Genomic DNA, 27,379 nt, shown 5'->3' with positions numbered 1-27,379 from the left:
TCGGAATCCCACCCGGCTCCCTCCCTGTACCACAGGTTTGAAACTTGCCTCCCGAGTCCAGCCAGCAGGGCCTGCCCTCAGCCTCACTTAAGCCTCCTCGCTAATCACAGCTCTCCAATGTACTCTGGAGGAAACTGTTAAGTCTCTGCTCTAGTTAATGTTGGAGGACTGAGGAGAAAATAGCGGCAACATTGAATAGATGTTGACTTTTCTGACCCAGAGGAGCGGGAATCCCGGATTGTTTGCAGAAGCTAATCGCTTCCACGGAGAAGCTGGAGGGAAGCTGCTGTGCCCTCTTCTGGGGTCCCTCCCTGGGAGCCTAGTTGCCAGAGGACCCTGGCACCCCAGCACCCCCTCCTCACATCTGGGCTTTAAAAAGTCCCTCGGAGAACTCGGATGAACTGCGGGCCACCGACTCAAATCGCTCCGGAGGCTCCTTTCCCATCCTTTGAGTCTGCGTCCTCGGGTTTGGAGCCTACCGGATCTCAACCTCAACTTCTTTCCCCCTGCAATGTGCTTGGGCTGTGCAGCCATGCCCTAGAGGGGAGAGAGGGGGGTCTGGTATTGAGACCCCACATATGTGCAAAGATGGCCCGCCAATCTTCTGGCACCCGGGAAGAGCTTATTTCCATGGATTTGTGCTCCTGAGTAAGGGAGGCAGGGAGAGAGGTGCTTTGACTCCGGTGCCCGTGGGAGCACTAGAAACAGGGCACGTTTCTGGTGTTGTGATCGGGGGAAGCGGGGTGGTGGTGGTGGTAGTGGTGGTGGATGGAAGCAAAGATCAAGATATTTCCCGCAAACGTCAAAGGAAAATGCAGTAGTTGAAGAGGGCCACTTTGGAGACTACCAGCTGCTCTCCAAATCCTGGCAGCAGAGAAGTTTCGTTGCTATGGTTTCGGAGAGGTATAAAAGCCACCACCCAGACCCGAACGTGGCGGGGCTACTGGGGCTGCGCGTAGTCACCACTCCGTGGAGGCAAATTCCTCGGGCTTTTTGCATCCCTCGCTGTCTGACCAAGCGTCTCGGTCCCAGTCCCCCACCCACCCTCGCCTTCCCAGGAGGCGGGTGTTCGAGCAGAGGGTGAAGTCTAGGGCGCAGGGCCCAGGACACCCTGATCTGGCAGCGCCCAAAAGGCTCTCGCTCTAGTTCTCGCAGCGCAGGGGCGGGCACTGCACCTGGGCAGCCCCTAGGCCAGGGGCGTGCACCCGCCGCGAGAAAGGAGCGCGGCTCCTTTAAAGCGGGAGTCGAGGAAGCCCAGGCGGGAGGCGTGTCCGTCTCCGCTCCCGCCGCCGCCGCCGCCGCCGCGCTCGCGGTCACCGTCCCCGCCGCCGCCGTCACTCGCGCTCGCTCCGCGCCCGCAGACACGCTGGGTCTGGGCGCCGCGCAGTCCCGCCCCGGCTCCTCCCGGAGGACCCCCACCCCCTCCTGCCCAGCGCTCCCGGCCCCAGGTAAGGACTGCCCGGCGGGGGCTGTGCTCGGCCCGAGGTGTCTGTGCCCACGAGGACGGGAGGAGCGCGGGTGGGGGCGAAGCGGTTCCTCAGGAGAGGAGGGAGAGAGCGGGCGGCGCGGAGCCCGGTTCGGCGCCCAGGCACCTGCTGAACCTGCTCGCGCCGGCCTGGTACCCTCGCCTCAGCCGCTCCGGCGAGGGTGCGAGCTGCTCCTCGGGCTGCAGGAGCTCGTGCTCTTCCCGCAAAATAATTTAATAAGTGGACGTGTCCGGAAGTGGCCTCAGCTGCGGGGACTCGGGAGAGGCGAAGAGTGAGACAGATGGCAAGAAGCCGCGAGTCTGCCTGCGGGTCTGACGGAAGTCTCCAGCTCCCCTCTCCCCCTTCCGTCCCTCCATCCTTCCTTTAACCCTGCCCTCAGCTCTGTGCTGAAGATGCACAGACAGTATTTCAACTGAGGCCAGTATTGAGCGCTCCTGGAAAAACTCCGAAGGCGTCCGATTAGGGTAAGGAGTGGGTCCTGTCTCTGGGGTGGAACACAAACGTCAAGAACTTTTAATGAGCTGCGTCTTCTAATATTTTTATCCTAAAAGAGAGGAGTCTCTTTCTCTCTCTCCCTCTCACCCACCCCTCCCAACAAACACGTCTGGTCTGAGGCTTCTTAGATAATGTTTTCCAATGTAGAGAATAGGGAGTATGTATTAGAAAACGTACTATTATGGTCCTTTGGGTATTACACAGATTATCTTCTATCATGTCTTCGTCTTCATACTGTAAATATTCCACAATCAAGAATTACCTTATAGATTAATGATTATTTTAATTTCACAAGAGAAGATTGGTTCATTTGAAACTTAATCTGTAGTTTAGTTGCTGGATCTTAGTTCATTACATTATAACTTTTTGCAGAACACATTTCCGTAACAAGCAAGGCATCTTAGCAACTTCCTTTCTGTGGTCTTAGACATATATGAGTTAAACAAACAAAAAAACACACAGGAGGAAGGTGATAGAGAAATTGGAGATGCCTACAATTCTACCTGTTTGTTTTCTTCTATTGAAGGTTGCACAAGCTGAGGTTTTTTTTTAATGTTCCAGGACACATAAATCTATTCTAGTTCAATTTCTTAATTAAGATACATTTCTTTTCAGCATCTAAAATTAATTAAAATTCTAAGTGTCATTAATCATCAGTGCAGCAGAGTGGTTGTATTCAGAACCACAAGGGATGCCATAGCATTCATAGTTAGAAGACTGGATTTCAAGTATGCAACAGTGTAGTTTCAACAGATCTCAGCCCTGATTTTATTTTCTGGCCTCTTTAATGACATGGGTGAGCAGTTTGTTTGTTTTAGCTCACCTGTTATATACAATAGGCCACTTGCATTAAAGAACAGGTTGAGTGTTACTCTAAGATGAGGTTTCTCAAATGTCACATAGCAGCAAAACTTCATTAATGAGTGTAATCTTTAGTAAGAATTCCATGTGAAAAAATATAAATATAGTTCTGGTGTGGAAGAACCTTTGAAGCACTTTGGAAATTCAGATTGATCTGGGATATATATTTGCTGTTTCCAGCAAAAGCTATAGGCATTGTCTTTTTAAATGTTGTGCTATAAGGATTATTACACATTTGTTCATGCCCCAGCAGGTGGCAGCTAACTAGAATAAGATTCATTTTCACCAGGAGAATAGGAAACTAAAATTGCTTCTCAAGTAATAGTGCCCAAGAATAAGAGGTCATTACTGTCAGCAAATATAAAAATACAGTGAAAGATGAAGTTAATAGCTTTTTGTTGTTGTTGTTTGGAATATGCTTTGAATGAACATGACTTGTATTTTCTTCTTTTAGTATTTATCATAGACTTTTTATTTCCTCTCAGCCGTCTATAGTATTTTTGTCAAGTTTTACTTTTAGCACAACTCCTCACTGTGTGTGCACATGTGTTTGTTCCCAGTTTTTCATTTCTGCTTTGACCTTGAAACCTTCAGAGCCTTGACTCCTAGAAATAAAGGTTCTCATGTGGTTAAACTGGTAATGAAGCAAATGGAGATCATAGAATAAAGTATATAAATTTCAGTATTACTCAGTATAAATGGTCACCTGACATCTGTTTGCAGTGTTTTTTCCCCTTTATGAAAGGAGCAAACTATGGAACTGATACAATTTTTAAAAGTGTTAAATTTGGTTAGTGCAATATTGCATAATGATCTTATTCATCCTTATAACCACAGTACTATGCTTATCATGCTGGTATTGGACAAAAACTTACAATCATTCAAAATTGCCATACAATGAGGCATCTCCTACACCACCAAATCATTTTGTTGTATTGGGGAGGTGAATTTAGTAGGTTTTATTGTTGCTGTTCTGGGGAATGATTGAAGTTTAATTAGAAAGAATAAGCATTAATCTGATTACCCTAATAACAGATGGAAATCTGGAGGTGGAGAATTGAACATGATAACTATTTGTACATTTCAGAAATGTCTTTAGCCACTGGATCCCAATAGCAGTTTTAGAACCCTAAATTCTCTGTAGTTATATGGGCAGTTTTTTGTACTGAGAATCAAGTAGTTTAGTGCTCATGAGATATCTCACAGTGGCTTTTGCTGTAGTATGTCCTGGAAAGGGATGACAGCACATCCTATGTGTGTCAAGCAATCCCAGTTATTCATACTGAAAAATGTATACAACACAGTTGACAAATTGTCCTCTTACTATGTATTCTGCAATAATTCAAATTACTTGACTCTGTGTGGTAGAAATATGTACACTGTCACTTCAAATGGCATACTAGCCATTCATTGTACTAGTTTCAGTAACAACTGCCAAATAAATCCAGGCTGGGAGCGCTGTCCGCGGTCCTGAAGAAGGTCTTCCCTAGTTTTGATGAAGTCCATTAAGACAGGTGAAGTTGATGTCTCTTGTGTTAAAGGTTTTCAACTTAGTTAATGGATGTAAATGAACCTAATGTAGCATATGTGCAAATTTTGTTCTTTGGGGACCAATTAGTAGTAAGAAAAATTTATACTAGACATTTTTACTGTTTATTTTGTATGAACTTTGTAAATCTGGAAGATTGATCTTTTGCTTTTCTAACTAGATGTCCAACAAATAACCCCACACAAACTACAAGTTTAAAATGCTAGTTTTATGTAGATACATTCTAATCCTTATGACAAATACCATTATGTTAACAGAATACATGAACAAAGAGTTACAGTACATTTTTGTTTTCTCAGGTTTCACTAAAAGCCAGCTACACTGAAAAATTTGTAGTCTTTTGATTAGCCACAATAGAACATACTATTTCCAGGTAGTAGATATCAATTATATTGGGAGATTGAAAGACTAATAATATTTATTTTTCCCTGGCAGTCATTATTATCTCTGGTAGGATCAAAATAAAAAGAACAAGTAGAATGGAATAAATAAGACAGCAAATACAAGACAGAACATGTTGGGCTGTAAATGTTTTATGAGAGATATTTTAAACATGGACTGAAGGAGTCGCTAGATACCCTTGGTTTTAACAGTAGGTGTTCCTTTGAAACTGCTCAAATAGTCGAATTTGATTGAATTGCCTACTAGACTGCAGAACTAGCCATTCATGATAACTTATTTTTGACATTGCAGTTGTGCCTCCATCTTTAAAAAAATCAATGCCACTTAGTGCCTTTGTAAATGTAGATTTTCTTCAAATCAGCATTTCATAATATCTTAAGAAAATATAGATTAAAAATCACTATAATGGAAAGACTACATTAAAGTATTTACTCACTATTTGGAAGAAATATAACAAGAGCTAAATAATATTCCTATCATGTCTTATTTTAAAATTAGATTGTCTTTAAAAAGGACAGCTTATAAATTTTCATGTTTTAATCCTTTGTTAGTTGGCAATGAAAAAAGACTAATTGTAAAATACAAGTCCAACAGTTTGCCATTTGTACTGCTTAGTCAGTTTAAAAAATATTAACAGTTCTATATTTATTGCTATTCATTTTAGTTTTACTTACTAATGTGAAATATTAACATTGACTATTTTTAATCTATAGACAGTGTATTACCTATTTCAGCCATAAAAATAATTTCAATTTTAATGTTAAAATAAACATCTGTTTCTGCATTTTCCCCAGAATAAATTGCTACTTAGGAAAGCTCAGAGAGTGGATTCTAAATATTCTCACCAGAACACTGGCAAAATGATAATATTTTTGCAGACAAAGGTGTGATACTCATGTTGCTGAAGCTACAATCCCATATTCTTTTAAAGATTTTCTTTCCAAAAAACAAAGAAATATGAACATAAAAAGCCCTTGGTGTTTGATGCACCAATTCAAATACTGGGTTTGGTATAGGTGCAATTATTATAGATGAGCTAAAATGGGTAGGAAAATATGAGTCCCTCACTTAATTCAAAATTCTCCCTAAAAGTCCACTTGAAGAAATTTCTGATTACTCCTGGGTAGTAATCAAGGCATTCTTAAGGTTTTAAAGATTACAGTCACCTCTCCAACTGTATTTCCACTCTGTATTTATTCCTAGTCAAAATACAATAAAAAGGCATAAGTAAGAATTTCTTTCAGGCTAGCCACAAGTTAGATTTACAGTAAATTCCTCTGTCTTAGAGCATTTCCTTTTTTACAATCCCTAGGCAAAGTGACTTTGCCTTAACCAGTCATTTATTAAAATTCATCAGTTGATTGTAAGAAGTCTGCTTGTATACACCAGTCACTCTCAGCAGAGTCTTGAGAATCAAGACAGTTTTTATCACGTAAATAAATCTGACTTCTGTTTTACAACTCAGAGGGGACCAGGAGATCGGTTGCGTAATAGATATTGGGAAGCTCGCTGGTAGTGAGCCTTCAGAGACGAGCAGCTAGCTATCTCAATTTTTCTCACTTAATCTTGGCTTCACGTCAGAAGCCGTGCAGCAGTGCAGTAGAATAGGGCCTGGCAAAACCTTTGCAAGCAAAGCGCCTTTTGTGCTGGGACGGTCGCTCTCTCTCACCTCATCCGTTTTCGAAGCTGGGTTTCCTATTGATTTCCCTCCTCTTTTGCCTCCTCAGGCTCGAGCTGCCGGAGGTTGTGGGTGTGCGAGCTGGATTTCTCCCGGATGCTCCCCGACTAACATGGATGTCCCACCATCCCTTGCAGTGGAAGGTTGCTCCTTGGCGCAGTGAGTGAAGAACATGCAGCGATTGCTAATGGGTTTGGGAAGCGGAGACTCCTTCCTCTTTCCGTGACCATGCCGTGATCGTGTCTGCGGCCACCACTCGACGCATTCTCATTCCTGCCCAAACCGGGAGCCTAACGCTAGATCGGGGAAGTGGGTGCCGCGCGTGTAGGCACGGAAACACCATGAAGATTATTTCCCCGATTCTAAGTAATCTAGTCTTCAGGCGCTCTATTAGACTCTTGTTCTGTTTACTGTGGATTGGATATTCGCAAGGAACCACACATGTGTTAAGATTTGGTAAGATTCCCCAAACCTCCCCATTGCCTGGTATCCGGCTCCAACGCAGCCGGATGTAAACAGGCGGCTTCGCTCTGCCTCGCGGTGGGCTCGGTTCCTCCCGAGCTGCTCTCTGCTCTGCTGCCTTCCTGGTTTTAAAGAACTCCCTGTGCTTGCATTTATTTTCTTCTTTATCTTTCTTTATTGTTTTTAAATGTGTAGCCGCGGGCGGGTGAAGGGAGTGTGAGTGAGTGTGTACCCCTGGCCCCTCCTATACCTCTCCACAGTAGCCAGTCGCCCAGACTGTGGTGACCCTGGGACTCCGCAGCCTTCCGGGCTTGGCAAGCTTGAGCCGGCCACCGAGCGAAAGTGAGAGCTGGGCTGCAAGCCTCTCAGCTAGCGCAGCTGATGAGTTAATATCGGATAAACTCTGGCGAGTTGCGCCTGTCCGCTTCCGCCCGACCGAGGCAAGTCCTCAAGTGCAAACGAAAGGCTTTAGCCCTATTGATTTCTTTTATCAGAATCTTTTCAGTTAACGCAATAGCTTCTTCGTTTTCTGGTACCCTTACAGGGATACAGAGTTTTTAAAAAAGTTGTTGTAAAATTCAAGAATTTACTTAATAAGGGGGAGGAGGATGCCCAGTGGGAGCGAAATGGTGTCATAATCAGGCAGGCTTCTTGTTTGTTTGTTTGTTTGTTTTTAACCTGCTGAATTCCTCTTTCATAGCTTTTTCTTTGAAAGTCCTGGGCTAAGTAGTAACTGTGGTGGTGGGGGACTGTATATGGGGGGTCTAAGTCTGCATCTTTATTTCAGTCTGGCATGGTAAAAGAACGGAGATAGTTGCATTTCAGGAGCATTTACTGCTTTATTAAGAATCAAGGTTGCATTGAAGCTTGAAGGAAAATCTAAACATGGGGCTCCAGTGGAATCCCTGGTCAGGAGACATGCCCTGAGAAGATGTAGCAAAGGACATGTTTAGCCCACTCCCTGGGGCCCATAGAGTTTTAGGAGCAGCAGAACTAGTCTTGAAAAGTTAGGTAGCAACAAGAGAGGACAACTGGGTAAATACTCCTACAGTAGGCCAGTCTTTTCTCAGTTCCAGTGCATTTAGAGGAAAGAGTGCAGAAAGCCAAATAACCCTGAGAATATGTCTTAGAGATAAAAGCAGATGCATTAAGTTATTCAGTCCAATTTAAAGCAAAGAGTAATTTGCTCATCTTCTATGACACCTATAGCATCTTCTATTTCCTCATGTGTGTTTTTTCTGTAATGCTAAAATTCACTTTCTCAGGCTTTTTGGAAATAAGGTAGTGATTCTTTTACATATATTTCAAAAGAGAACTCCACCCCTACGCCACACACACACACACACACACACACACACACACAACCAGAGACAATGGATTATAGCTGGAGTCCTACTGTAGTAGTTTTCCTGCTTCCTTCATGCCTTTATATGGTACTTAAACATGTTGCTCATAGCAACAAGAATCCACAGGAATGCTCACTTTTTTGGACAGGAGTAAACAGGTCCCTCTATATTACTGGAAACTGTGTGTGTGCACACGTGCGTGTGTGCATGCACGTGTGTTTTCAACAGTTTTGCTTCAAGCACGCTAAGTGTTACAGTATGGTGGTTTTGTCCACTCTTTTCAGTATTGAATGGAATCCCGAGATGGTTTCTAATATGTGTTTTCGAATGAGTGTGCATTAGTACATTTGTGGACTGGGTGGAAAAAAAAGACGACTTGGAGCAGGAAAACTGCCACCAATACTCTGAAGATTTAATTATTGCTGCTCTGGTCTTGAAGAACAATATTTGCTGAATCATTAGATTGTTACATTCGCTGATCATTTCATATCTTCATATTAAAAATCTTGGCGACTGTAGCACCGTGTGTAGCAGTTTTCCAAAAGAGCTGACACACACAAAAATACATTTTCCTAGACCAATTCTTACTAAGAACGTCCTTAAACATGATTCCATGCAAAGACCTCCACATTAGTCCCTCGGTCCTTAAACCAACAACCTACTTTCTAGATAACCTGTTATTTTTACATTAACTTCAAACAACTTCCACGTGGAGATCCATTTCCTCTTATATCTGACCTGAGTTCTGGGGAAGAACTGTGTACTTTGGAATCATTGCAACATTTTCCTCTTGGGACCATTTTGATGCAATAGTAGGCTTTTCGCTTTCTTCTGGGGTGAGCATATTCTGGGTGGACTGGATGTTTGGTTAAGCGCATATATACCACTCTTGAGAAAGACTGTTTTCAACTTTGGCTCTAAAGTCGAACCAGCGTTTCATCCCTGGCCCTGTGACTTGGTAGGGAAGGAGTTGGAATTCCTAGTGGAGCAGCTGCCCCTGAACAGTGTCTGGCTGCCTCTCCAGGGAAGGCAGCACAGAACGCCCGCCCCTCCATCCTCCACCTTCAGCGGGGCCAAGAGCTGGGAGCTTCAGCCGCGGCGCCATGGCAACCGCGAGCCCCGGCACCGACCCCTCCCCCTGCGGATGGTGGAATCCTCCTCGAGAGCTTTGTGCCATCCTCCCCCGCTCCTCTTAGAACGGACTCCACTCTGCTTCCTCCAACTGACCGCCGCGCGCCAGGCGTGGAATAGTCCCCGCTCTGGGTGTAGACCTTTGCCAGATGCCTTCCCTTCCTTCCCTGCCCATCTTCAGCCTGCGCCACCACTAACCCTTTCTCAGTCCATGTTCCCTTCCTCCTCCTCCTCCTCCTCCTCCTCCTCCTCCTCCTCCTCCTCCTCCTCCTCCTCCTCCTCCTCCTCCTCCCCCCTCCTCCTCTCTCACACACACACACACACACACACACGTAAAGGCGCCCTCGCGAAGGAGGTCGCAGACTTCGCCACGGCGGCTCCTCTCCAGTGCCCAGGAAAACTTTGCTGCTGCACCCAGTGCCCCCGCCCCGCCCCAAGCCTGACTCCGGCGGGCCGCACTCGGGGCAGCTCTTTCAGCCACTCGGCACACATTTCCCGGCCGCTGACCCGGCTCGCAGTGGGGACAGCGCTAAGGGTCACTTCTGGTAGGCGCGGGTGTGGGCGCCTCGCCTTGGGTCGCAGGCATGTCCCCTCCTTCCATCCCTAGTTGGCACAACTTGCCATCATGGGGGCGCCCACCCAGCGGACATATTTTTGGAACATACTTTTGATGACACAAGGTGCATTTTAGAAAGTCCTGCCCCAGGTCCAGTTAGAGGTTTCCGGGCCAACGTTTCTGCTGCAGAGCTCGTGACGCCCCGGGCAGGCCTCGGGGAGGCCGAGGCGCTGGCAGAGCGGTGGTCCCTCCACAGTGGCAACGAGGCACCTCTTTCTCTGCAGCCGCGTCGCTGTCCTAGTAGCTGCTGGACAGGGCGAAGGCCAGATCCTTCCGTCCGCGGGGGCGTGGCCCTGAATTCCGCCCTTCCAGAAGAGCTGAGGCCACAGGACTGGAATGTTGCTCGTTTTGTTTCTTTAGCGCGTCTTTCTCTTGCTGCTTCTAAATCTGTCCAGCCCCCCAGTACAAGAAGCTCCAGTAAACTTAGATGTCCGCCAGGCTTCCAGCTCTCAGTCTGGGGCTTTGGCAGGTTTAAGCATCTTCTTTTAGGAGACAGTCTCTAAGCTACTACTGTTTCAGATTTTCTAGGTTCGGTGATTATTCAGTCTTTACCTGATTTGGAATTTAGGATGCTTGGAGCAAAGACATCCACTCAAAACTTTCTTTCAAACTCCTAGACAGCTTCTGCAAGATAGTGTTTTCCTTTCCTAGGACCTGAGCTGAGAATAGGCCACTTCTTACCTTCTGATGTTTAGCCCTAACTCTTCTCTTAAGCAAACCGGGAGAGCGGCTTTCTTAAAAGCCTTGAGGTCTTCCCTCCTAGAAGCACTCGGTGTCTTTGGTACTCCACACTGCTGGTCCGTCCTTGCACAGCGTGCTCTCGTCTCCCAGAGCACACCTGGAAGGTGAAGGCAGCCAGCTGGCTCAGGAGTGGCCCACAAAATAAAACCCACGGTGAGAGGAAGGGAGAGGGTTCTTAATGGAAACTCTCTATTACCCTAAGCATCCCATGTGGTTCAGATAGAATCATTGGTAACAGATGTACTGCACCATGGAAAAAGGAGTGAATTGACTGAGCTTGGAAGCTGGCACTCTTAGAGAAGGTCTTTCAAAGAGATTTTTCTTCCTTTGGGAGGTGAGGTGGGCGGGCGGGAGGAGTGGCCTTATATCTGGAAGCATGAAAACCTACTCTTGGGAGGCGGGGATGGGAGAATGATAAAGGCTACTATCAGCCATAGATAAAACCAGAAGAACACCTGCTCGGCTGAGAGGAAAGCGAGTGAAAAATCTTTTCAAGAATCACCAACACAACAGACACCCTTTTTAAAAAATCAGTTTTTCTCATAAGTTCTTGCTTATTCTTAAAGCTTCAAAGAATAACTTCATGTGATCCATCAACATCAACGGAGGCACAATCATTTCAGAAAATGACTTTGAAAAATGATCTTTCTGTCCTTGCACTTTTCCACCCAGGCACATGAAACTCAACATATTTTCTGGCTATGTGTAAGGGGATATAAGTCAGTGGACATTTCTTCCCACAAATTTTGCTTTTTTATTTAATGCAAGTGATCGTTATGGTGTGTTCATTCCCTGAATTCTCAAATGACACTGTTTCAACATTCACTCAGCACAGGAAAGTTAATGTGAATTGCTTTCACACAAAGGAGGAAAATACCATAGATCAAAGGAGGATACAACATTGATTATCAGAGCCTTTTTAAAGTCTACTTACTAGAAAGTGTTGTCTATGATATGATGACAATATTTTATGTCATTTAGTTATACTTTCTCATAAAATGGCGTGGTCTTTTGTGGTAGGAATTAACATTCATATGAGAGAAATTACTCCCTTTTTTCCTTTTGCTTTTTAAGGATTTTACTGCCTTATTGTAGCCTCAATAACATTTCCTTCCTGGAAATTGCCCTAGCCTGTTTTTACCCATCGAAGTCAACAGTAGCTCACATTCTTTCAAGTGTAATATAGTTAAATCCTTAATCTACTTCATGCTTGGTATTAGGGTATGGAAAAGATCTCCTCAATAACATGGTATGATATGTTGAAATGTAAGTCCTCATTGCTTTTCACTTGGGTGGTGAGGCTTTATCTTCTAAAACCTTTCAATTTGTAGTCCACTTATCAAAGTATTAGAAGTGCTCCAAGTGAATCGTAAACCCTAACTCTGCTTGAAAGGGAAGGTCAAAAACCCCTGAAAGGGAAAGAAGTAGGTACACCTCATCATTATTGACTAGCCTTTAGATTAAACATCAAAGAGGAAGATTTCAATCTGATAACGTCATAGGGCTTCCTGTTTTTCTTTGCTGCTTTTGCTGACAATTTTGTAAGGTAATTAAATTGGCTGATTGAAGTCACAGTGGTCATGGGGCGATAAAGACCATTTGGATTTAATGGAATTTAAAACAACAGAGCACTGAACACAACTCTTACCGAACAAGAATTTTAATGGACCATTCAGGGTGCTGACTAAATAGAACGCCCTTAACAAGTTTAATTGAAAGGGCAAGGCAGATTAGTACTATATAGTCTTTATGGTTGAAGATGGGGGAATTAAAATTATCTCCTTAAAAGACTCATTAATGCATTATCAAGATTTAATGTAGGTTAAATAAGCCTTCTTCAGACCTTCATCGTGTACTGTGAACCTGGGTTTAGGACCAAGTTTCAATAAGGAAATAATTTTAAAAGCTGACTTAATAAGTGGAACTGTAGGTCTCATTTCAAAAGCAAAAGATATTTTAAATTCTTTGAATATATACAGTGTGTAGGGAAAGTGTTGATAATGGATCCTTTTTTTTTCCGGAAGTGAAAAAACCCATGAAATCTGACTTTTCTTCTGAGGTTTTGATATTAGAATATTTCTTATAAAAAATTGTTTTAGTAGAGAAACTGCAGAGGAAAGGAATGTTCTCTTTCTGCATTTTCAATGCAATTGTAAGTATCAATCTATTTTATGTTCTCTTTGTAACCCTGACTTTTTATTTCTTGCAGAAACTTTTGCAATCATGTTATAATAGTGTATTCAAGTTCCTTTACCCCCTGAAAAAAAAGAGCAATTCCTTGATTTAAGTTGCAAACACTCAGGTATGTTCAGTTTGGAGGTAAATGTCAAGCCTCAGTTGCTTGTGAGATGATTCATCCTATGTCTTGTCACTGGGAATTGCTTATTTGGAGTTGTGACTTCCTATGAAATTTGCAGACAAACTTGAAACTCAAATTTTCATGTGAAATTCTCCTAAATTTTAATTGTACACAAACTAGCTTGCATTTAGCAAGTAGGATGTGGCCTGAAGGTCTCCTGTTTTCACTTTACATCAGGTTCACTAAGGCTCACAGGTTTTCTCAATTGTCCTTGATCCATAAATGGGCAAACCATACTTTCTCTTTCTTCACACCCTTAGAACCAAATATTTTATGCTTTTGTATTTTGAAAATGACAATTAGTTAATCTGATAAAAGTAATACAGGATAATATGAGTGGGAGGTTAAAGACTCTCAAGACCTTTCTGTGGGAATTTTTTATTTTTCATTTTAGTTTTGCATTTGAGCTTTGAGACTCCTGTTCCAAAACAACCATATTCAAATATATCACTTGGTGGTTAGGTTTCTGCCTGAAGATTAATTTATAACCTTATTTTCTTAATTAAAAACTGAAGACTCTCTTTTGGATTATGTAGAGCCAGGTCACTTGACAGCATGACCATGTGTGAAGATCAAGGACCCAGCGAGGTTGGATCTTTCAGATTTTGAGGGGGATTAAATATTTGCTGTCTCCAATGGCCTTACTTTCAGGCAAGTATATTCTGGATGAGAGAGCACATAGTCCCAAGATTGTAGAGTTAGAATGAGTTTATTAAATCAATTGATTCTGTGACAGAGATGCTCAGATACAAAGGAGAATCCTGGGTACCTAAGGGAGGGCCCAGTGATTAGCACTGATGTGAATGGGAGGCAAAGAGAGAGGGAGAAGCTAAATAACAGTCTTTTCTAGGTTTACCCTTAGCCATCTCAATGGCTATGTGAATTGATCATTTTTCTTGTATTAGTCAAAATCTTTGATTTATGTCATTATTTTTTTTAGAAACACCAATGATATTTTTACATTGTCATATTTCCTCCCAGTTGATTGGATCTTTAGTGCTTTTCACCTTTTGAACCAATCAGCTAATTTCCCATCATTAAAATAAACAAGTATTTGGAAGGTGTTTGCCCCTAGCTTTCTTTTCTGTTTTTTATCTTAGGTTCGTTCTAATTTCTTGACCCATCACACAGGGAATATTGCATGGCTAAAACAATCAACTAAGTAAAACAGATTTTAAAGAAATCTTCTGCATCTGAAGTTTCACTGTATTCATAGATAATTTGGTGCATGTAATGTTATCTTTTTACTTCAGCCTTTCTTTTTACTCATGGAAGCTTTTGCATTTAGTGTAGCATAGCTTTTAGTGCATTCAAGTCCCTTCTTCCCCAGAAGAAATGAAATGGGAATTCTCAAGATGAATAAAAACTATAAAATTCTAGATTATCTGAACCAAAGAATATTGTAGAGATCATCAAGTCAAATCCTAGATTGAGAGATGAATTTCCAAGGGCAGTTAAGTGTCTTTTTCTTAGTCACAACTGTTTAGTGTCAGATTTGAGACCAAAACATAAGTACCTTGACTGACAATCTAGTGATGTTTTTCATTGAATTGCATTACTTTTCAGGGTAGCCCCTAGCTCCCTATGCTTTATTGAATTACACTGTTTTTCAAGGTAGCCTTTAACTTCCTGTGCTTCATACCAGTTTTAGTAAGAGCCATAGATGTTGTTATTCCCACCTTTCCTCAAACACTTGTCTGTTTCCTCAACTTTACTGTCACGGAGTATTATCTCATAGGTTATCCCACTTTACTCTTGTTCTTCTGTAGCTTTCTCCACATACCTCTCCTATAACTGTTTGGGTCCTTCTTGTCCCAATGTCCAAAGCTTCTGCCATATCCATTCATTCAACAAATAGTACTTGAGTACATACTATGTGTCAGGCATTAAAAACAATAAAATTCTAAGACTCAATTTTTGACCTCAAAGAATTTATGCTCCAATTAAAGAGATGAGAGATAATTATTAATTGTATGATATAGAAAGTATATATGGTAGTTTTTAAAAAATTCAGTACTGAGCATTAAATTTAGGGTTTTGTGCATGCAGACAAGTGCCCAATCACTGAGCTATACTCCCATTGCTATATAGGACTTCTTTGAGGATTATCATAGGAATTGTCTCTTATGTCTTTATAAGAGAGAATGGGACTCTGGGGCCTGAGTAAACTTTGTGATAGGAAAGAAGAGGAGAAAACACCATTGGTGGAAGACTCAGCACAAGAAAATGAATTCAGGCATTAATTAAGAAAGAGGGATTCAGGACAGTTAATGGATCAGTTCTGTAGGGAGATAAATAAGACCTCAATTTTATAGAGCCTTAATATCTAAGTTGCAGTACGTAGCTCCTGGGAATTCACTGAAAGTGAAAGGATAGGCTTGACTTGCAATAAGCAGTCAAATTTGTAGTCTGTTGCTAGCACTTTATGAAGAACAAGGGTGATCTTCTCTCTATATATTCCTGAAATGAAAACAAATGACCATTTTTATTTCTTGATCATTACAACCTGTAAGAAGTTCTTAAGGGCTGGGCATGGTTCACTGGTTCAGTGCTTGCCTAGCTTGTGGCAGGCCCTGGGTTTGATTGCCATTAAAACATAAAAAAGGAAAAAGAAAAAAAAAAGGTCTTGGTATGGAATTAGAGTGTATTAGTCACAGTCTCCACAGAAACAGAACTACATTAGGGAGGGAAATCTGCTTTCTTCAGTCTATGATTCAAACGCTAATTTCACCCAGAGGCACCTTCACACACACTCAAAATGTTTGACCAAATGTCTGGGAACCCCATGGTCCAGTCAAGTCGACACATCCACCACACAGATACTTCATAAACAAAATTCTGAAAGGAAAGAAAGGAATGTGTTAGCACAGAATCAGACCAAATGATTACACAAGGAAAATGTCAGTTAACTTCAAGAAAAATACATTGGAGAACAATTTAAAAGTACTATCTGCTTTCAGTTTTACAGGGTATACAGAGGGATATAGTAAACTGTCTCCAGTGAATAATCATTGTCTGCTCCCTAGTTCTAAAAGGGCTGTATAACCTGAAACATTATCCATATATTTGGATATATAGTTAATAATTATATATATAACTTTATGTGTAATTTTATGCTATATCATAAAACTCTTGATTAGAATTTAAAATTAAACCAAGAACAATTTTAGTAGAATGGGCTCATTATTAGTAGTATTTTTTTATTTTGCATGAGCTCAGTATCCTAGACACTAAATGTAGTTGAATCATAGATGTTACTCTTAACTTTGTCACATAGTGGTCATAAATGAGGAAAAATTAATCTCACTGGGCCTTGACTTCCTTTTCTGAAGAATGAGTATTATTTGTCACCTGTTTAATGTCTTAAGGATAATGTTGGAATTAATAGAAAAACGTATAGAGCTCCAAGTTTGTTTGCAGAAAAAGTTCTTTTGGAGTTAAAATTGTAGTTGTTTACTCTGTGTTGAATATAATAATATTAATTATCACTCATGAATTTTTGTTCAGTTTCTTAAACTGTGCATAAACAGTTGAGATAATCTGCTTTTCTAAATTATTCTTGAGTCGTCTTCTTTAGAATGCACCTGAAGCTATAATAAGTTGAAAAGGATTTCTTGACTAATAGAACAGACTTTTTTTTGATTGCGTAGTTTTCTAGAAGAGTGGTTTATTGGTGTGTTTTTCTTTTTTAAATATCAAGAATTTGGTATTCTCAACTGTCCAGAAAATAATTAGGAAACAAACCAAAACTAAAAGCAAAAATAATGAGCAAAGTGATGAGGATAAGACTTGTGGTTTAAGATTTTTCACTTTTTCACAAGTGCATAGTTTATGTAAAAACATTTTCTGAAAATCTGTACCCGATTTCACATATATCTATCTGTATATAATGAATTTTTGTTTGTGACTAAAGATATAATTACATGAAAGTAACTGTACTTGGGCCATTTGTGTTGCTTTAAGAAAATTTCAGAAATAATCAGAGATGCTACAGTTGTTTGAGGTAGATAAGTGGAACCTTTCCATGTTATATTAGCTACTTCCTCCAAAAAGTTTACTCTTTAACACAAAATAGACGATTTTAGACCACTGACTGTACCATTCATCCCTGACTCCTCTGAACTGCTTTTGGTTTTTCTTCTTTTAAAGATCCAAGCTAGAGGACTCTTACTTTCCCACAACAAATGGCATCACATCAGAGAATCCAAGGGACCATTTGGGAAAAACGTGTTCTACTTATAATACAGTTTTATATTTGAAAATCACTTTTTTAATTAAAGTATTTAGAATATGAAGTGTATTAGAAAATTTCCTACCTCTTGAAGATATTTAGGTTTTAAATAATAAGGCAATTTGCAGAGATGTGGGACAGAGAGGAGCCAGTATTAAGAGTTTTACTTTAGAGGAAATGGTCTAAATGCTGGTTGAAAGCCATTGTCCTATTCTGAGCTTATGTCTAGGATTTTTGTTGTTACTGTTTCTTTTCATGGAAACAGCTGGATTCATGGCAGAACTGAAATTAGAGTATGTAGAGTGTTGAGTGGGTGGAGGCCAGAGTAGTATCTTACTCAGTCATCCTTCTCTGAGGATCCTGGTTGAGGCCTAAAGAACCTTCCTGGAGATTAGAGTTGATGTGTAAATCATGTATCCTCAGCTTGTTCTTTTAAATCCATTTCTCTTCCTCTTACTGTTCTATAAATCAATGTTTTAAATCTAGATGAAGTTATTCCTCCTCCCAAAGTTCAACTTTAGATAGCTATACTGTCGCATAAATTCAGGTGCTGACTAGAGAAGTTGATTAGGTCAGTGGTTCTCAAATTTTGTTTTACTCTAGAAGGTTTTAAATAATTTAAACTTCTGGTCCCCTCAGATGGAGATTTTCTTGTTTAAAATGTTTCACTTTTCCATGAAAATGAGATATCTTTCTATTTGTTCGTGTTCTCTTCAATTTCTTTCATCAGTGTTTTGTGATCTTTGGTGTAGGGCTCTTTTTATGTGGTTAAATTTATTGCTAAATATTTTATAAAAACTTCATAGTTTTAGGCTAGAACACAGTTCTTTTATTCATTTATTTATTGGAAACTCTTATGCAACTCTAGCTAAACAAAATAAAACAAAACTTCCAGACAGTTTGAGAATGAATTAAAATGACTGAATTAGATAATCCTAAGGAGTTTTTAATGTTTCAATTTACATGTCCTCTATACTAGGCAAGTATATCATCTTTTTCAGCTGACAATTGATGGTCATGACTAGCTTATGCAAAACCATGAGTAAGTTTTATAGATAATGGTTGGGGGTTGGATGGTTTATTATTCCTCAAAGAACACACAGTGTTAGGCTAGCAGTACATCACTGAAGGGTTAACAGATTCTGTCACCCTAAGGATATGGAATATTCATATTCACATAACCAAACCCATAGCCCAGAGGGATCTTAAACAGGTGTTGTTATACAAATAATGTCTAAGATGATGTATGATGTGGGACTTTTCCCTTTCAGCCTCCCACTAAAGGAATCCCTAATCACTCATTGTAAAATTTGTTTCCCTAAACTTGATCAGAAAGAAATTTTAGTAGATATTTGCTGCAATTAGGAAGACTACAGTTGGCAAGAATACATGTGAATGGCCCAAAGCCAAGGGTAAAAGTAGTGCCCACCTTAGGTAGTATTCTTTAGACACCTCTTGGACAATATCTTGGTCACTCCCACCCCCATCTTCAATAGTTTGATTATGTTTGCTGGGGCATTGTTTTGTCATGGTTCCAAAAGATGAAATTTGTACACTGCATTTGGAATTAAAGCCAAATGCTCATATATTTGTTTGGGGTGTATATTGTCTATAATTTTCTATTCTGTATTGGTATTTTTGTTAGGTGATGTTTATATAAATGCATACACTGTGTGGAATTAGTACATATATATCATATCTTGAATATACTGCTTTAATATTAAAAAATAACATATTTATTCATCCAAATTATTGATCAGTGTTTTACATATTGACTATTAGGGGAGTTATATAATATTCTTACAATTTATTATATTCTTACAGTTTAACTTGCCATCTGGGAGATTTTACATCTCATTATGTATAGGAGATGTCTTATTGACATTACAAATAAAAGTAGCATGATTATAGATTAGAGATTTTCAATGTCATAAAATAATCATAACTACATGGTAGTATAAATTTTAAGGTAAATGTTGATGAAACTCATCAAGTTTTTATTATTCTTCAGAAATTTTCTTATTTGGGGACATCTATGGTTAGCAATATGTATCTAACTACTTTCAGTTCTAATAATGAATAGCTCATAAGGAATTAGCAATTGATAGCATGTAAATATGTAATTTCAAGAAAATATATCAAGTGGCATATATATTTCTCTGCAAGATGAACTATGCAAAATTCTTCTATATGTTGTGGATTTTACAAAGAGTTTCATTCATGTATATTCATCCAATTATATGTCTCTAAACTATAGATTTGACCTTTCTATTGATGTGGGATATATTTATAAATACATGTAGCATATGAGAAAATATTCTCTATTGAGTTTCCCATAGTTCTTTTAACTTCCTACATCTTTTACTTCCTAGCAAGTAGCCAGAAAATATCATTTTTTTAAAAATATAAACCACAATAGAATCTTAACCTCAGATTTCAAAGTGTTATATTTTGAAGTAAACTGTAGAGAGACTTTCAATTGTCAAATTTGTTTATTGTTTTACACTAAGTAGAAAGTCACAAATTAATAGGAAAATGTGACTATATATCAATCAGTAAAAAACTATATAGTGTAAGTAGTTTCTTGTCATTTTTTAAGAAAGACAGATAAAGCTAAATTTATTCATTATAAAATAAGGCAATACTTTACGTTATCGTTATGAAGTCAGATACTGAAAGCTTCTTATCAGTTGTCAATTTTGAATTCATTTTCATCTTAAATTCCCATTAAATTCACCAAATATTTATTCACTATTGGTGTCTTGCCCTGTTCCTGGATTACTGGAATAATATAGTAACTTCAAAGCAGAATATAATTAAAGCTTCCATTGAATATAAAAACATTTGCTAAAATATGGTTGATTACTTTTAGAAATATATCAGAAAATCCAGTGATATCCTGCCCAATGATACCTTAATTGTTTTCTTCTGACAGGCATCAAAATGTATGTGTTTCAATTCCATTATTGAGGTTCTGTTCCAATATTTAACTTCAGTTCCTTATTAGAATTGAATAATCATCTTACTTTTACTTTAAGACATTTATATTTAGATGAGTATAATTTATCAATATATATTTATACTTGGAGATGATTATTGTAAAAATATTCAGAGTTAATGCTGTTACATACACACATCTGTTACATGTTCATATCTAAGTTTGTACAAGCAACCAATATTCTGATTTATTATTCTTTATTTGTTTATTCTTTAAATCATTCACTTAACAAATATTTAATTGCTTACTGTTATGGTTTGGGTCTAGATGTCCCCCCAAAGCCTCATGTGGTCATAGGTGGCTTTTTCAGAAGTGGCTCAATCCAGAGTCTGTGATGCTGGGATTAAGGGTGTGTGATTACTAGTACACTGATTGGTTTGGCACAGCCCTAATCCTGGTAGTCTGGATAAGATAAAAGATGCAGAAAGATACTTTGATGGTTCCCTTGTTGCTTTTGATACAATGTGGGCACCATGAACTGTTTCTCATCCTCGAAGACACCCTTCTGCTATGTGCCACTCTGCCTTGGGGCCAGATGATTATGGACTGAAACCTCTACAAACTGTAAGCCAAATAAACCTTTATCCCTTTAACTTTAAGTGTCAGGTATTTTGTCTCAGCAACGAGAGAAAAGTAACTAACACATTTACTGTGTTCCAGATAGTAGGCTGAGCTCTACTAAAGACTTGTAATCCACTGAGGATTCACTCAGAAATCCAGTTTTTTACACCACATAATGACTGAGCTGTCTGTGTTCTTTCTCTCTACTGCTGCTGGCCCCAGAAGTTCTCAGCTGGGCCTCTCATCCCACTGCTGTAATACCATTAATGTAGTTCATCTACATCACATGCATACATTTTTATGTGTACCATGTAAAATACTTTCCTACAGAAAATTAGTCCAATTTTTTTGCATGTTTAGATACAATATTAGGATGTAGATTCAATGACATGTCACAGATCCTGCCAAACAAAAACAAGGTAAATGATGAATTCTCTTTCTATATTTGGAGAGTTGAGGTAGATCAGCAGCCTCCTAGTGTTCATGATGCTTCTTGCTGTCTATTCCTTAGGTTGTGTCCTTTCAAGATCTAAAATGAATTCCAGCGATCTCATCTACCTTGCAGGCAGTGGGACCAACAGTTTTCATTCAGCACACAGGTGGCTGGGAAGTGAGTCCCCTGTTATGGGAAATGTGTCCAGTTGATAATGTCAGGGCCTATTCTCATAGAAAACATGAAGAATGTGTAATAAAGGACCTCTGGTTGTCTCTGCCATAGTCATCTAATTAAACAATTCAGAAAGGAGCTTCTTAACTCTTTTAAACATTGTGTGTGTGTGTGTGTGTGTGTGTGTATGTGTGTTTTGGCTTACAAAATAAGGCTTTGTAGCCCATTTGTGAAATATGAAGAAGAGTGAAAATGAAAATAAAACTTCTAATAATTATATCATTCAACCATAATAACTTTTATTATTTTGTTTCTTTTCATTACTTTAAAAAACAAAACAAAAAACTTTGTTTTATTATGAAAATAATACGTATTTATTGTACAAAATGGAAAGCATATAGAAAATTATAAACAGTCAGTGTATTAGTCAGCTTCCCCATCGCCGAGACAAAATACTGGACATCCACAATTTAACGGAAAGGTTTAGTTTGGCTCATCTTCTCAGAAGTTTCATTACATGATTGGCTATCTCCAAGGCAGAAATATCATGGGAGAGCAAAGCTGCTCACTTCACGGTGGCCCAGAAAGCAGAGCAAGAGCAGCATCCTCCAAAGGCATCTCTTCCAACTGAACCCCTAACAGCACATTCAGCTATAAACATCAGTGAACTAATCCCCTTGATGATACATTATCCATATTATCCAGTTACATCTCTGGGAGTCTCCTAAGCCACTCAAGTTGGTAATTAAGATTAACTGGTATACTCCAGTATCTTACAATATGTAATATTTTAATAACTGTTCCTGATTCTTACTGTACATATTTTGTTAATTTTTTATTTAATACTTTATTATAATTTAATGCTTTATTGTAAAATCTTTTGTGGCATTAACTATTTTTCTGTAACACTTTTTAACAGTGTCTGATTTTCCATTTTATAGATGCTTATCATTTATTCTCCAGTCCCTCTAGTATCAAGTCTTAAGCTTGAGTTTTAGAGTCAAACATACCTGAATTTGAACTTTACTCTTGCTACCTTTGAGCTATATGGTTCAAATATGCTTTTGAGTCATCTTAAACTTTAGTTTCCTTATGTGTGAAATGAAAATGATAATTTTATCAACTTTGTATAGGTATTGTGGAATTAAAAGATAATATGAATAAAATACTTATTGAATTATCTAGCACATAAGTACATAATAAGTGTTAGCGTAATAATTCAAATAATAAAGTATTTTGCGTCACAAAATACTTGATTTATGTAATTGGTTCTAAGTTAATTTAAATAAGATATTTCCAGATCTTACACTGTTCCAGTCCTTTATGATCTGTGGGGATAGGAACAGACTTTTAGACAGGGACATCAGAGCAGAATGTAGATGTCTGAGAGTCTGTACAATTACAGGCTAAGTATGATCAGTTTTAGAAGAGGGAAAAACAACTTTTGAATTCCTAGGTATTTGCCATGTGAGGCTTTGGAGCAAGGCCCACCCTTCTCTGCCTACTGCCTCCTGTCGGTACTAATGAGATGGGACAAGGCAGGGACAGCAGCAGCTTGAATAGCAGTCTCCTCTTTGCTCTCTGATTTGCTAAGCAAATTCTAGATGTCTTACTTGCTAATCACATTATCATCCTCCATGCTTAATTATTTTCTGTAGGGAAATAGAATCGTTTGAGGCTTTCAGGAAATTTAATTGAACTTCAAAAGCCACTTCCACATAACAATTAACATTTTGAAATGGGTAATTCCTTAGGGTTTCTCACTAGATGAGTTTACCCAGTTTTTTCTTTAAGAAGCGTTCTAATTTTAAATAGGGAATATATTTGTTCTATTAATTTGAGATTACATTTTTAAAGTTAGCCACACTGAAGCTTTACAAGTGTAGTAAAATGGTATGATGTATGTGACTAGAGCCTTTGAGGTAGACCAACACTGTCATTATGGAGTAGGGAATTAGAGGTGATTATACTGGGTTCTATATTTGAAAAGAGCCTGTGTCATTGGAAGGAGATGTTCTCCTACTCATTTAGAAGTAAGTGGTCTCAATATCAATACAGGAAAAACAACTGAGGGTGACTTATATGTGTGTAAGAAGATGAATGTCCATGTAGCTTGTGGACACCATTCTCATTTTCTAAAATGGTCTGTATAACCTCAGTACAAATGTTTTCAGTTCCATTTTAATAAGGTAGAAATTCTAGAAATTCTGTATGTTCACACACTGTGTCCATCCAAACATTCTAGTTATTCTTATTTGTTCTTTTTAACCCTTTTTAAGTTGTCTTTAAGTGTCATATTTTCCAATTTGCCTGCACATGGATATAGCACTGCATCTCTGCCTAAAAATGATGTCGGTAGAGAATCTTTCTTTAAATATTGCATGCATTGGCTTTTGAGAGGCCTTTCCAAATTATGAGAACCACAACCACTTGTTAATAACCTAGTTCTGTTGGAAGCCATTAGTCTAACCTAGAAAAGGCAAGGATGATGTGATCAGAATCAGTGGGCTTGCAGGACCAATTCTATCACTTACAGTGTCTAACCTTAGACAGTTTACTCAACTTTGGGCAACTTTGAGAAATCAGAATTATAATGCCCCACTTCTCTAGTTGTTTTAAGGATTAAATGAAATACACCATTTTTTATTGTCCTGAAAATTTGGTTGTGGAGGAGCTGTTGAACAATAAATAGGTTAGCTCTACAGTCTACAAGAACCTTTCTGTCTAAAGCAGCGTTCTATGCATTTATTGACTCTTAGTTTTGGCTTCTGCACAGCTGAGATACAAATGCAGCCTTAGGGTTTCATCCAGAGATCTGAGAGGAGGAAAGCAGGCAGGCACCTGTAATTATAGTGCCTGTGAGGAGTTGGGGCTGAATTGCATAGTGTGTTAAGGCTTTTCTGTGCTGCCTGGCTTGAATATTACTATAGAGATTCTGGAAGTAACAGACAATATTTTATCAAGTGTTTGTCTTTCTTTTTTTTTTATTTGTTTTTTTTAAGTGTTTGTCTTTCTATTATTCATCTTAACATAATCCTAGAATCTCCACAGATAGACAGGTGTTCTTTTCTTGCAGGTAAAAGGGCCCATTTTTTAGAAAGTAATCTGTGCTGAGTTTAACATCCCTTTTATGGACTGGAACTAGGTTACATGTGAGGGGTGGACTGAAGATAGTTTTGCTATTGACATTTCAAAATCTTAGATTCAGCTTTCCATAGATAAAGATACTACTTTGCAGATGCCTAAGTCTCTAGCTTTGCAAGTGATTGTCTCTTGTTCCATCAGTTCCTTTTTTCATATTGGTTGTGAAGGTGTCTGTGTACTTCATCTAAGGGGGCATTGTGGGAGTGTTTGGGCTTTCTTTGAGGCTGATCATTGGGCAGTTAAGAGAAGATGGGGGAAGAAATGTAAATGTTTTGTATACCTAAAATGTACCAATAAAAGAATTAAAAAAAAAAAAGAATGCACCCTTCCAGGTTACACCCCCAGTGACTGGCCCCTTCCAACTAGGCCCCATATCTGAACACTTGAGGGTCTAGGGGACATTTTAGGTTTAAACTATAATCCCCAGCATTTCTCTTCTTTGGAAAAAAAAATTTTCTCTCTGTTAAACCCCTTTAATCAATTGTTATGTTCCTCTTTCCCTAAGTTCTTATAACAGAAGGATTGTAAAAGCCAAGATCAATTGAGTGAGAAATAGATATTCTAAACAGTATCAGCAAAATAGCATTTATGATATCTAAAAGAAACCCTTCAATCCATGCTGTTTTCATTTTCCTTCATTGATTTGACAGCTCCAGTAACAGGGTCACCTAACATACAAAAAAATGGATCTAAGATCTTTGCTGGAACAATTTTGGGGTGCTAGTTCTAATATATGTCTAATATATGACTTCCTTATCCTTTAGAGCAGATATGAATCTAACCAGTTGTAGCAAGAAGGAAGATAGGAAGGGGAAAGACTTTTTATACATTTTACAGTGTTCTTTCCCTAACTTAGCTCTTCTGATTCAGGTTGATGGACAGTTATGGTGCTTTTTCTTCTTCTTTCTCAATCTGGACACCAAGCTGTTTTACTCACTCCTCTTACTTTGGTTTAGCATGAAACCCATTCTACAAACCTATATGGTTGTAAAATCAGTTCTCATCACCCCTCTTTCTTCCCAGTATCCACTTCTACTTCTTTCTGTCTATAACCACCCTTTTCTCAACATGCTCTTTTCCTTTTTGTGTAGCTAGTAGCTTTACTCAACAACCCAAATCTCAGGCAGGCCTGTGCAGAGGCCAGGAAAGCATTTGGGCCTTCTTGTGATACACAAGGATAGCTGAGGTCTTGAGGGAGAGATTCTCTGCAGCTGCAATGACCATTTTTTGTAGACTAACTCAACACACAGGTTCAACAGGGATGGGTGGATTTAGAGGGACAGTGGAATATTTGTTTGTACTACCTCACAGGAAAGGTAAATAATAGTTGAGTAGTGTTTTGCATTTTTTATACATTTGTATGCAGTATCTATTTATTCTCTATAATCATCCTACAAAGTAATTGCTGTTAATCTCCTTTCATAAGTGACAGAAGAGGGAGTGAGAAAGGACAAGAAATTCATTCCAAAGGTCCCAAATATTGGCATTTGAAGTTGGTTTAGACTTCTGACACTGTGTTATGCTCCTTTCACTGTGGCAACTTTGAGTTCAACTTAGTTGAATCTCACTTCTGTTCCATCAGAGTGCAGCTATGGAAATGAGCATGGGTGTTGCATGCAGTACCAAGAACATCTTCCTCAGCAGGAAGAGCCATTCTTCTTGAAGTAGCTCTCAAAAAGCCTTCCCAGTTCTGGTTTACTTCATACAAGGAGGAAACAGGTAGAAGAATATGAAATATTTTAATCTCTAGAGAGTAGCTCAGTGCAAGGAGAACACTAATGAAGTTAATAATAATAATAATTGATACTCCTTGTTGAGTATAGGCCAAATACCCAGTGCTATGAAGGTGTTTTCATACATTATTTCATTCAGCCCTTAAAGCAAGTCCATCATTCCCACTTCATGTGGAAGAAAATTTAGTCTTCAGGAAAGTAATTGATTTTCTTGGGGCTTCACATCTGGAAAGTACCAGAGTGAGAATTTAAATGCAGGACTGCTTAGCTGTAGAGCCCATTTTTCTCTAGCCTACCATGTGTACTTATTCTGGCTTTGGATAAGAGTCAGCTCAAGAAAGAGAATAAATGTCTACCTTTTTGTTATGGCTTGTGTCTAGATGTCCCCCAAGCCTCATGTGGTTACAGATGGGGCTTCTTCAGAGGTGGCTGGATCTAGAGTGTGTGACATTGGAACTGATTCATGGTGTAATGCTAGGCTCAAGGGCACCAAGATTAAGGGTGTGAGTGCTACCTGCCCTAAGTAGCCTGGATAAGATAAAAGAGGCAGAAAGACACTGTTAAGGTCCTTTGTTGCTTTGCTACCTTTTGTCTGTCATCAAATGTTTCTCCTCTGCAACCCCTGTCTGCTGTGCCACTCTGCCTTGGAGCCAGCCGATTATGGACTGAAACCTCTACAAATTGTGAACAAAATTGTAAACCGTTCCCCCTTTATCTTTGGGTGTAGGGTATTTTGTCTCAGCAATGGGAAAAGTAACTGAGACACTTATATTTAACCATTCATTCAGAACTTTCAATTCATAAACATATTACTTTGAAGAATATGCAAAATGCTAGTGTTTGACTATTTGGGGCCAAGAAGTATGACATGATAGTTTTCAAATGTGGTCCCTGGAGGAGCAGCATCAACACTACAGTGTTGAAGGAACTTGTTAGAAATATAGATTCTTAGGCCCCTTCCAGACCCAGTGCATCAGA

General features: G+C 39.3%; 1 protein-coding gene across 6 annotated transcripts in view; it reads left to right on the top strand.

The window, feature by feature from the left end:
• The first annotated feature begins 1,316 nt into the window (after positions 1-1,316).
• Positions 1,317-27,379, top strand: part of Grik2 (glutamate ionotropic receptor kainate type subunit 2) — a 643,650-nt gene continuing 617,587 nt past the window's right edge. For 2 of the 6 annotated variants that reach the window (XM_087187929.1, XM_087187930.1), the window contains exons 1-2: positions 1,562-1,951; positions 6,522-6,928. In XM_087187929.1, coding sequence (XP_087044055.1) covers positions 6,814-6,928 — 115 coding nt within the window. In that variant the 5' untranslated portion in view covers positions 1,562-1,951; positions 6,522-6,813. Of the gene's footprint in view, positions 1,952-6,521; positions 6,929-27,379 lie in introns of all 6 variants that reach the window. The other 4 variants (XM_087187931.1, XM_087187932.1, XM_087187928.1 and 1 more) reach the window with 3 other exon arrangements.

Source organism: Heterocephalus glaber, unplaced genomic scaffold (genome assembly GCF_053883595.1).
Source record: "Heterocephalus glaber isolate CG9 unplaced genomic scaffold, H.glaber_assembly_v1.0 deba00001523, whole genome shotgun sequence".
NCBI lineage: Eukaryota > Metazoa > Chordata > Mammalia > Rodentia > Bathyergidae > Heterocephalus > Heterocephalus glaber.
Note: the sequence above shows the minus strand (reverse complement) of the source record. Positions and strands in the feature narration are given on the sequence as shown.